The sequence below is a fragment of the Periophthalmus magnuspinnatus genome, chromosome 3 (genome assembly GCF_009829125.3).
Source record: "Periophthalmus magnuspinnatus isolate fPerMag1 chromosome 3, fPerMag1.2.pri, whole genome shotgun sequence".
Lineage (NCBI taxonomy): Eukaryota > Metazoa > Chordata > Actinopteri > Gobiiformes > Gobiidae > Periophthalmus > Periophthalmus magnuspinnatus.
In genome coordinates this window covers 36,347,309-36,359,012 of record NC_047128.1, presented here as the reverse complement: position 1 = coordinate 36,359,012, position 11,704 = coordinate 36,347,309, and the positions used below count along the sequence as shown (strand labels likewise).

At 44.2% G+C, this 11,704-nt stretch overlaps 1 protein-coding gene across 1 annotated transcript; it reads right to left on the bottom strand.

Annotated features, from left to right (window-relative positions):
* On the bottom strand, positions 1 to 11,472 carry pros1 (protein S). The gene is made up of 14 exons (XM_033984866.2): positions 11,283 to 11,472; positions 10,378 to 10,535; positions 10,222 to 10,246; positions 10,067 to 10,150; positions 9,860 to 9,982; positions 8,663 to 8,788; positions 6,988 to 7,116; positions 4,774 to 5,014; positions 4,017 to 4,203; positions 3,674 to 3,838; positions 2,584 to 2,752; positions 2,006 to 2,142; positions 868 to 1,096; positions 1 to 666 (listed from the first exon to the last, which is right to left on the bottom strand). Exons 1-14 carry the CDS (start codon positions 11,377 to 11,379, stop codon positions 479 to 481), a joined length of 2,058 nt encoding a protein of 685 aa, XP_033840757.1. The 5' UTR covers positions 11,380 to 11,472; the 3' UTR covers positions 1 to 478.
* Positions 11,473 to 11,704: the final 232 nt, after the last annotated feature.

Here is an 11,704-nt window from a genome sequence, read left to right as displayed (position 1 = left end):
ACTACAGATGTAAAAGTAAAAACACAATGTTTTTTTTATATTTAAATACATTTTGGACACAACATACAGCCAGAATTTACCTGAAGATTTAGTTTTTTGTACGACACATTTAAATCAGGTGAACTACAGACGGGAAAAGGAGCATTAATCAGACACACAAACATTTTAGAAAAGATTTCACAATGTGACAAAATAAAACAGCTCTTGAAGCCTGGCCAATAGTGACCATTTGTTTCTCTAAATACTCTTCATCTATTTGTGCTTCAGAGCTCAGCTCTTCATCTTCATCATCGTAACAAAATCTACACGTGTGACGTCTCCACGAGCCTGAACTCGGCCAAACGCTCCTCTTCAAACTCCACTTCAGTTTTACAGTGATGCCGCCTCATCTCCTCCTCTTCTCTCAATCTGACATTTACCATTTTCATAAATCCAGTGGGACTCTGCCTAATTTAAACTACGGCTGTGTTAATTGAGGTCACTTCCTGTGTGGGGCGGGTGCGTCGGGCTGCGTCTCGGGGGCAAACACTGGGGGGCAGGAGTGAGACTTGATGCTGTTGTGTTTACCCAGAGCCTCATCAAAGTCCAAAAGTCGCCCGTTCACAGTGATCTCCAAACAGCCGTGGTAAAACGCTGTGACCGGAGTCAGCGCCAACGGGACCTCATCTGAAACGGGGACAAAACAGGAAACTCACAGTGACATGACGCACTCACTCCAGACTTCACTTTACTTCAGCCTTCACGACCCTATTCAACCTTTAATGGCCCTACTATTGTTCCCTTTATTCTCTGTGTCAGATAAATAAATGTGACTGACGCTCTGGCTGGAGCTGACATTGAACAGACGTGTTTGAAATGGCAGCTCACCTGGTATTCCCCCGATGTAGGTGCTCAGGGGGCTCTGCATGGTCACATTGAGGCTCTGCAGCGCCCCCTTTAGTCCATCAGGGGCCATGTACGACACAGACGAGGAGTTCGCTGTGATGAAAAGTTCCGTAGGCGTCACGTTGAGTCGCACCATCACTCGATCGGGATAGCACAGCATCACGGTGTCCAGGGTCGCCACGGAAACACCGTCCAAAAACACCTGCAGGTTCTAAAGACGAGCGAATGTGAATAAGGCATTTTAGTTTTTAGATGTGATGGATTTGCGTAAAAGCTGTGCGACGATGTGGTGATAAAAAGTGAAGTGTGATCTCAATCCTGTGTAATTTTGGTGTAATCGTCATGTTGTGATTAACGTGTTCTTTCCTACACCTCCTGTTGGTCAGCCTCCGTCAGGATGTGTGAGTGCGGATTTAACAAAATGATGTTAAGTGAAATCAAGAAGAAGCAGATAAAGATAAATTTACCTCCTCAAGGCGACATAAACATACACAATTTACACAGACTTCATAATTGTGAGCATAGTGAGTGTGTTTCATTTAGTTTTGTGCGATTGTTGCCGTTTTTCTCTGTCCTGTCGACTATTTTACATCAACCTGCCGAGAGACTGATGATGGAAATGATCCACGTTGGCTATAATCTTTACTTATTTATATTTTTAAATGTTCTTTAATATGTGCTGTTCCTGTGTAAATAAATAAAATAAGAACAAATAAGAAATCATGATAAGATTTGATCTGACTCCAAGAAAACTGTCACAATCATTCTTTGACATATCCTTTGACATATCCTTTGACGTATTGTTTGACATATCCTTTGACGTATTCTATGACGTATTCTTTGACATATTCTTTGACATATCCTTTGACGTATTGTTTGACATATCCTTTGACATATCCTTTGACGTATTGTTTGACATATCCTTTGACGTATTCTATGACGTATTATTTGACATATTCTTTGACATATCCTTTGACGTATTATTTGACATATTCTTTGACATATCCTTTGACGTATTCTTTGACATATTTTTTGACGTATTCTTTGACATATCCTTTGACATATCCTTTTAAATATTCTTTGACATACAGCCCGCCCCTCGTTTGAGCGTGAAACTTACAGCGTCCATTTCATCTTTAGTGACCACCGCGAGCGACAGAGGGACCGTGTCATTTTGGACCAGAGCAAATAGGACGCCGGTGCTACTGGAGGGTCGTATACTCAGCTGGACGTCAATGTGCCACTGGTCAGTCTCACCTACAAACACAGACAAGAGAAGGACGTGTTGAACAGGAAGAGTTTAAGTAAAACACGAGCCGGGCGCATGAGCAGTACATATACATAGAATACTGCATTACACCTTCTTTTATGCATTATTTATTCATACTTAGTTGTCGTTAGATACCTGGCCGCTGTTGAAATCCAGCGCTACGGCGTTTTAGATAAAGTCAACTCCACAATAAGACGATAAGATGAGCCACATAGAGCACTTTTATTTATAATGCATTTAAATAAAGTACATGTTTGCTCATCCTCTTAGTGCTCACTCCGGTGGTTTCAGCCTCTCCTTAAAACCAGACTGGGATGCACGAAGGCTAACCACTCTGCCGCCGCGCTCCCCACACACACAGATCACCACTGTGTACGTTTATGTGTCGGTGAAGCCGGATGTAAAAAGGTTTAACTGAACTTACTCACTGTAGTCTATGTTGAACTGAGCCAGCCCTGCGCCGCTGAAGAAAGAGCCTCTCTCCACATGAACGTAACAGTGTTTGCTCTTTTTCTCCTGAATGACCTCCTTCACTCCGGACGCGCCCTGGTTCATCAGGTTCCAGCCGCGAATGCAACCGTCCAGGCGAGGATTGATCTGAGGACGTACAGTTTACAGTCTGTTATGATTAAATGAGAAATACATCCAATAAACATGATGATTTAGAGCAGAGAGCCAGAGTTATCAGGCTGATTTCACATCAACAAACTCAGATCATGGAGGTGATAATGTGCTGCAACTTTAAATCTGTTCACTCTGGAGATGATGTTGTGGTGGTTTGGCCTGGAATGTCGCACAAAATGACATAACATTTTCTCTCCATTGGGAGCAAGAAGGTGAGGGCACCAAAATATAAAGACCTTTAAGTAAATTAAAGATTTTATACAGTAGAGCGCAATATTTCAGACAAAGCTCTAACGTTTTGAGTCAAGCAGGCGACAGAACCTCCAGACAATTTACAGTGCAGCTTTAAGTTTGATGAGATGACGATGTAAAAGGGAAATCGTGGAATGGGAATAGAGTTATTTGACCCACACAGAGTGAAACAGTTACAGTTGTGTCAAAGCTCTCTTCTCCACAGCTCAGACCAGACGCACAAAGCAGCAGAATCAGTTTAATTCAGAGACGCATCAACTTCTCTCACTTTTTGCTTTAGTGTTTAATATTTCATTCTTAGATCACTCCTGTTTGAACTCGAGTGATAAGACACCAGACGTATCGATCTAATAAAATAAATACAGTATTTAGAAGTATTAAGTAAGTATTAAGTAAGTATTAAGTAAGTATTAAGTATTACTCTAGTGTTTCTCAAACTGTGCTGCTGGTACATGAGTATTTGTTTGATTTAGAGTCAAATCCCTTCATGTTTTGTCCTTTGGGTTAAACGTCACTTTGAACGGCCTTATCGATGGTTTAATCTTATTGTAGATCTGATATAATCCACGTTTACATCAGGTGATACTCAGAACGCCAAACGCACTTCTCGCTGTGTTGCATTTGTGACACAGAAGCGCTCACCGGTTTGATGACGTTGTCGGTTCTGTTGGGCATTCCCGCGATGTAAACTTTAGTCTCCAGTTTTCCGTTGACGGAGGTGAAGAGACTTTCGGGGCTGTTGATGCTCATGACGGCCTCTTTGCTGATCTTCACGCTGATGCTACTCTCCAGCTCGTCCACGGAGATCTGAAAAATAAGCACATTTCAATTATAGAACCATTATCCAACACCACAACTAAAGGAGCCGTTCAGTCTGCCCTTGAATTATTTATTTATTGCACTTAGAAAGCGGAGGAGTCGGACACAGAGATGAAGAGAGCGCCGTCGTCTTTTACACGGCGTCGTCTTTTACGCGGCGTCTTACCACGTGCCACTGTCCGTCGTTGATGACTTTGCCTCCACTGGTGACTTTAAAGCTGTGCTGGTTTTTGAACTGGACCTCGATGCGTCCTCCCCTCAGCCCGAGCATGAACCACGAGTCCTGGGACGACTCGGCGTAGAGAACCACCCCCTCAGGGTCAAAGGTGCGGAAGTCGAACTCTGCGGCGAACCTGTGGAAGGACGAGGGAGAAAACTAAAAGTACCAGATACAAAGTGCTGAAGAGGAGGAGTTTTTGGATTTAAAACATTTGGCACATGAGTCTTTTGGGTGAGACGTGGTTTATGCAGGTAAATAAATGTTATTTTATAATGTTATTTATTAAAATGCCATGAAATTATCTATTTATTTAAACACTTAAAACGACACAGTAGACAGTTACTCTGTGCTTATACTTCTGTGGGACTGAGGGAAACATCAATCTCCACAATCTCTGACTCATTTGCTCATGTACATTCACACTCAAGATGGATGGAGTGTATTGCTCAAAGGCACAACATCTCTGTCATTTAGTAATGTGGCTATTGAAACATTTTGTATTAAAAAGTAGAGTTTGTGAACCTTATACTCTTATAAAAATAAACCATTTAAAACTTTGTCCAGAGCTCTACCTTTTCAAACCTTTTCTACCACATAAATACTTCTTAAAATATGCCACATAAATACTTCTTAAAATATACCACATAAATACTTCTTAAAATATACCACATAAATACTTAAAATACATCTGAGTCGCTCGTACTTTGTATTTTCTGGCAGTCTGAAGCGCAGGTAGATGACCGGGAGTCCGACAAACTGCTCTCCGAGGTAAAGCATCTCGGGGTGTTTATAATCAAACGGCGGCACGCAGACGGGGATGGCGTCACAGTGGATGTGGTCAGGGGCCAGACGCCGTCCCGCTCTCCCGTCACAATGACACGAGTAACTGCCCACTGTGTTAACGCAGGAGTCGTCACACACGTCCAGAGCACACTCGTCTACGTCTGAAACACACAACAGAGTATGTACCACACTGTCACCTTCACTTTGTTTATTCATTTTTATATATTCATTTTGTTTTGTCCTATTACTTTTTAATATGTCACTAAAACTCTCTCTGGTTTGTTTCGTTTAGTCTTAAAGTTACTCCACCTTTAAATTAAACACCACATTTACATCTGTGACTTTAACGAGGTTTTATTCGATTAAATGTTTTTAATTTAGTTACATTCATACACATCACATTCTTCTGTTCTCACCTGAATCTCCACATGGTCCAGACACAGAGGGGGCGTGGCCTATGTCGGCCATTTTAAAGCCTTGGGTGTGGTCGTGGGCCGGACCATGTGGAGAACTGGGTTAAGTTCTTTTTTTTGTTTCAGTGTCTTTATGTGTTTTGTTTCGATGTTTAAGTGTTTATAGTTTTGAGTTAAAGGAGCTTCAGACCCTCAGAGGACGACGTTTTTGGGTTAAACCTGCAGCGGTGAAGTAGATGGTATAAACCTGGGGGAGGTACTTCCTGTCTTTCAGTGCAGTCCTGTAAATGTGGGCTTCTTCCTCAGTTTTGTTCATTACTGTTAACTTTTGTAAATATGTTTTATTTTTCCACAGTGACCTGTAATAAATTTCATTAACTGGGAGTTTTTGAAAACACCAGGCCCCACAAACATTAACACTAAATACAGTTTATGAGGGACTGTGTCTCTGAGGACGTCCCCGGGTCCCACAGAGGAGCTGGAGGAAGTGTCTGGGGTGAGGGGAGTCTCTGCTTAGACTGAGACTGATGCCCCTGTGACCCGGCCCCAGATAAGAAGAAAATGGAAGGATGGGCTAAATATAGAGAAAGTACAAGATGAACAAGACGATGGAAAGTTACAGTTTGAAGATAGAAAACGTCTTCATCTTTAATATTTCTACTGTTTCCTCTTTACGTTTTTACATTGTATTTAACTACAAACCTCACTTCTGTTTATCCACTGAATGTTCTTTTCCCTCTTGTAAATATGCACTTCAAGTTAGAAATATTGATATTTGTAAAATAAAAATAATAAAAAAATGAATATATATAAACAATAAAAACTCTGCAATTTAAATTAATAAAAAAAAAAAAAAGAATAATTCCATATATAATACAAATATAATACAAATATACTGAAGGTTTGGATTGATATTGTGTTTTACAACCACGACAATTTGCCAAAGGGCACAACAACAGGATGTGTCCTTCGCCGCTCGAGTCACCGTGGAAAACACAACGTGTTTCTGGACAAACACAGTTGGGGGTAAATGTGTTTCTGTCATGATGTCTGTTTGTTCCTGTCCTCCTGTGTCCTCTCCCCCTCCCCTACCTGTCTGTCTGGAGCTGGGCGGAGTCTCTGACTCCTCCCACACGCACCTGGAGCACATCAGCTCAATCACCGTCACCTGCTGCTGAGTATAAGAGGGCTCGGCAGACTACACTCAGAGCCAGACCGTCCACATGTAAACGTGAATGCTCCAGCTCAGTTTTTGTATCTTTGTTACTCGTCTGCTCTTACTGGATTTTGTCTCCTTCCAGATCCCTGTCCTCGCTCGTTCCTGCTCCTGCCTCTGTGCTCTGGCTCCAGTACAGTCGTCCCTCCGTCTCGTTACCTGTCCTGTCTTGGTCTTGCTGCTCGCCTCCTGCCTTGGGTCCCGCTCTCTGGACTACGCCGGCCCTGCCTGTCCCGGTCTCGTCTCGCTCCTGTCTTCACTCCGGCCCTGGCTTTCCCGTCCCCGACCTGCACTCCGCCCGCCCGGTCTGCCTCCTGCTCCCTGGTTCCTTGTGTGTGTTTGAATGAACTGCTAAAGACTGAAATTCACTACTCTGTAAATAAACACTGTCAATTTGCCCTGAGTCTGCACCCGCACAAGCCGTTACCACAGTTTCTGGACAAACACAGTTGGGGGTAAATGTGTTTCTGGACACTGCGGGGGGTAAATGTGTTTCTGGACTCACCGTCGCAGGTTCTGGATGTAAAGTTGTACTTGAATCCTGTGGGACACTCACACTCGTACATCCCGGGCGTGTTGACACATGTGGCAGGTTTTTCACAGATGTGAGGATAGAGCAGACACTCATCGATATCTGAGGAAACACAAATATGAGTGAGACGAGCAGCGTGGAAGTACACGGCTTTGTGACTGAAGTACAAGACACAGGAGGAAAAAATACTTAAGTACAAGTACAGAAACCAGAAGAAAAAATACAATATCTGACAAAAACAAACATACAACCAGTGTGGGACAAGTACACGGCTTTGTGACTGAAGTACAACATACTGGAGCAAAAAGTACTTAAATGTAAAAAAAAGTAAAAGTGTCACATGAAAAAATGGTAAAAGTATTAAAATACCTGTTTAAAAATGTACTTAAAGAGTAATAAGTTGATGCAGATTTGTAAATATTGTTCAACTGAAACTATTTTTCCAGCTGTTTTTATTTGTGTATTTTTGCTCGTTCAAACTACAAACTACTACTACTACTACTACAAACATGTTCAAATAAACCCTCAGCCCCTCAGCACGTCGCAATAATAAAAAATACTTTTACTTTTCAGTCCAGTTCAAAAATGTCATGAAGTAGAAAGTACAAATACTAATTATCTCAAATATAGTGAAGTAAAAGTCAGAAGTACACACAGTTCTGTTGGTGTAAAAGTGTCATTTTGTGGAGTAGAAGCTAAAGTCCAGATTATAAAATACGTTTAAGTGTGAGGCAATGACGTCTCATGTTTGTAAAGACTTTGCTCTTTAACACAGTCCACAGTAAACAATGACTGAGCAGGTTCTGTCCACGGAGAAACAGACTAAATAAGTGTTTTATTAAGTTTTCTGCTCGTTTACCCACAGACACAGGGCAGCTCTGTGTTTCACTGTGTGTGACGTAACGGGTCCGATCAGGTCAGAGTCAGAACAAAAGGACCCGAGGAAACAGCTGGAGAAAGTTTAACGGAGTTCACAGACTCTCCATAGAAACATGTTTGTTCAGCCGCCACAAGAGCAACGTACAGACTGAACCTGAACGCACCACGCCGCCTCGAGAGCAGAGGAGCCACACACAGTTTCACCGAGGGCCACATCAGCAAAATGGCTGCTCTCAAAGGGCCAGATGTAAAATAAATATAACTATTTTTAACTTGTTAATTAACTGTTTTTGTATTTGTTACTTATTCAAGTTACAAATATTATATATGGATTTACCAAGATGTAAAAATATGTGTAACTGTATCTCCTGATAAAATGACATTTAAAGACCATCAGACTTTTAATTTACCTGTCGAGGGCCACATAAAATGATGTGGAGGGCCACATTTGGCCCTTGGGCCTTGAGTTTGACACATGTGGTCTATAGACTCAGACTCAGACACACACAGACGCAAAACGACCCTGTGCTCCCTGAACACACCTGGACACACCCCTCACACCTGAACACACCCCTCACACCTGAACACACCTGGACACACCTGAACACACCTGAACACACCTGAACACACCCCTCACACTCTAACACGCCTGATTCATTTGACCTGTTTTTTTCTCTTTTTTCTCTAATGTTCTGCGTGTTGTTTAGTTTGTTTTGGTTTTATACTTTCAGAGGAGCCACAACAATGATCACTGATGAAGAAGCCTCACCCACACAGCTGAGTTTATCACTGATGAAGAAGCCCTCTTCACACATGCAGCGGAAACTTCCGGGGAAGTTGTAGCATTTCTGGTTGCACCCGGCGGGGTGGTCCAGGTCTGTGCACTCATCGATGTCTGAAAAACACAACAAATGTCATGTTTACAAATAAAATTAAATAAAATATAGAAATAGAAAGGTGAACTTTTCTGGACTGGTCTGATGTTTGTCCTGGGATCTCCTCCAGTTTGGGGGTCACTGCCCCGAGTGTCCGATGACCACGGGCTCCACTAAGGTCTTCACCTTCCAGACCTTCTCCAGCTCTTCTTTCAGCCCCTGGTGTTTCTCTAGTTTCTCATGTTCCTTTTTCCTGATGTTCACTTGGTTCTGCGATGTCCAACATAACGGCTTTTGCTTATCCATCTCCACATATCAGACATCAGCCAGTTCAGTTCTGTTCTGGTGGTACGTCCTGTGCAGGGGCTTGTTCTTCCATGATGGTTCCTCCAGCACCTCCTCCTCCTCCTCTGTGCTCCACTGTCTGAGACACTGAGCTCGTCGTCTGTTGGGGCCTTGTCCTTGATGAACTTATGGATCTTGGATGTTTCATCCTGGACTGTGTCTCTCACGCTCACTCGTCCTCGGCCTCCTTCCTTACGACTCGGGTACAGTCTCAGGGAGCTGGATTTGGGATGGACCCTCCATGCAGGTCAGGAGCTTTCAGGTCTTAACGTCTGTGGTCTGTGTCTCCTCCTTTGGCTGATGATTCCTGCTGGTGTCTGATACTTCCAGGGTGTAGCTGTTTATTGTCTGGGTCTTGTTCCATTGAGCTGACTCCTCAGGACTCGTCTTACTCATCTGAGGTATTTGGCCGTGGTTGTTTTCCTTGTTTCCTCTTGTTGCTTGTGGGACACCAAGGTCCTTGTAACTGTCCTCAGTGTCGGCTATTGTCCCTTCTGGGAGACAGACCCCTTCTGTGTGGACGACCTTCTCTCTTTGTCACCATCAGGCTGCACTTCTCAAGCCCGAATGACATTCCAGTGTCTGTGCTGTAGATCCTGGTGCTGTAGATCCTGTGTGTGTGTGTGTGTATAGTGATGTACAGTCCGTCCCTCTCTGTGTTAAGGACCGACCGAGTGTCAGACCTTAGTCACTCTACAAACTTCTTTCTTTTCGCTGTGTTCTTGTTGAGATGTTTGGACATTTACCGTCCTCACAGCGCGTTCCCTTCCATCCTGGTTTACAGATGCAGGTGAACTCGGCCTGTCCGTCCACGCAGCGCTCGGCTCCTTCTTTATAACAGGGGTTTGGGCTGCACTGGTTACTGATCTCTGCCACAAAAACAACATAAAACACGGTTCATCTGGTCCTGGTCTTATTTATTCCAGTAAACGGACAGAAAAGTCGTATCTCACCGTTGACGCAGGTCCGGAGGTTGGACGGGATGGCTGAGTCTGAGTTCTGGTTGTTGATGCCGACTCTGTGTGACCCCAGGCAGACTGTGAAAAATGTCACTTTACAAAATTTACACAACGTTTAAATGAAGCTGTTCAGCAAACGGCAAACTTACCGACATATTTGGGATAGAAATACTCCTGAAAAAGACACACACTTTAGAAATGACAGAGGTGTGTGATCGGTGACATTAGAGTTTGGTGACATTAGAGTTTGGTGACATTAGAGTTTGGTGACATTAGAGTTTGGTGACATTAGAGTTTGGTGATACCGTCTCGGGCTCGTTCTCAAAGATCTCCCGCGCCTCCTCTTTGTTGCACAGCTCCTCGATGCACTCACGCTCCAGGTTTCCCTTTTTACTCTCCTCAAATAAAGAGTTGGCCCTTCGCTGACGACTGAGGAACTGAGAGGCCGAGCTCCGGCCCAGGACTGTGTCAGGAGGAACAGAGTGAGATCGTGGAAATGAAACAGGTATTTTAATAAATAAATCAACTTTATAGACGACTGGAATAAAAGCCCCGTGGATCTAAAATGAACAAGTGTTTAATAAACTGGACACACTGGACACTCTGGATACTCTGGACACACTGGACACACTGGACACACTGGACACTCTGGACACTCTGGACACTCTGGACACACTGGACACACTGGACACTCTGGACACTCTGGACACACTGGACACACTGGACACTCTGGACACTCTGGACACTCTGGACACACTAGACACACTAGACACTCTGGACACTCTGGACACACTGGACACACTGGACACTCTGGACACACTAGACACTCTGGACACTCTGGACACACTGGACACACTGGACACACTGGACACACTAATTGCGTTTCTTGGCCTGAAAAGCCTCATTGCGAAACGTTTGTTTCCCAGAAATGACCTGTTTTGTGGCGTCAGCTCCAGTGTCTTTGTTTTGATCATTTTAAGACTGAAAGTTTCACACAGGGTCAGTTTTTCCTCTGACCCAAAACTAGCTCTGTTTCAGCGTCCCAACGTGTCCAAAGTGTCCAAAGTGTCCAAAGTGTCCAAAGTGTCCAAAGTGTCCAAAGTGTCCAAAGTGTCCAAAGTGTCCAAAGTGTCCAAAGTGTCCAAAGTGGGGCAGTGCAGGCTGGAGCTAAACTCATGATCTGAAAGAGGCTAAACTCTCACGTACTTACATCGATGCGTGTGCGCGAGGGGCAGGAGGAGGACACAGGCCAAGAGGAGCAGGACACAGGCCAGGACACTGTCCCCGAGCGCGCGGTGTCTCCACATGTCGAGCTGTTGGACAAGGCCCCGGCTCCGAGTGCGCGCCGCTCAGCGCAGGGAATACTTAATTCTTCCCGAAAGTGTTTTCGTTGGAGTCCGGGGAAAGAGGGGAGAGAGGAGGAGGAGGGGGAGGAGGAGGAGGGGGAGGGGGAGGAGGAGGAGGAGGAGGAGGAGGGGGAGGGGGAGGGGGCTGACCACACTCAGGTCTGGGGCAGCAGAGAGCGCTGTGTCTGCGCTGTGTCTCTGGGACAAAGGAAACTGCGTCTGTGCGTCTGATAAAAGACAAAAACATCAGAGCAGGTGCCAGAGTAAGACTGACCACAGAGTAAGA

Bases quoted from the DNA above. Each gene is read 5' to 3' on its own strand.
- pros1 (XM_033984866.2), bottom strand. From the start codon at position 11,379: ATGTGGAGACACCGCGCGCTCGGGGACAGTGTCCTGGCCTGTGTCCTG. The intron at 10,247-10,377 runs GTATCACCAAAC...TGTCTTTTTCAG, and splicing joins TTGAGAACGAGCCCGAGACG to GAGTATTTCTATCCCAAATA. The intron at 4,204-4,773 runs GTACGAGCGACT...GTCCTTCCACAG, and splicing joins AGACTGCCAGAAAATACAAA to GTTCGCCGCAGAGTTCGACT.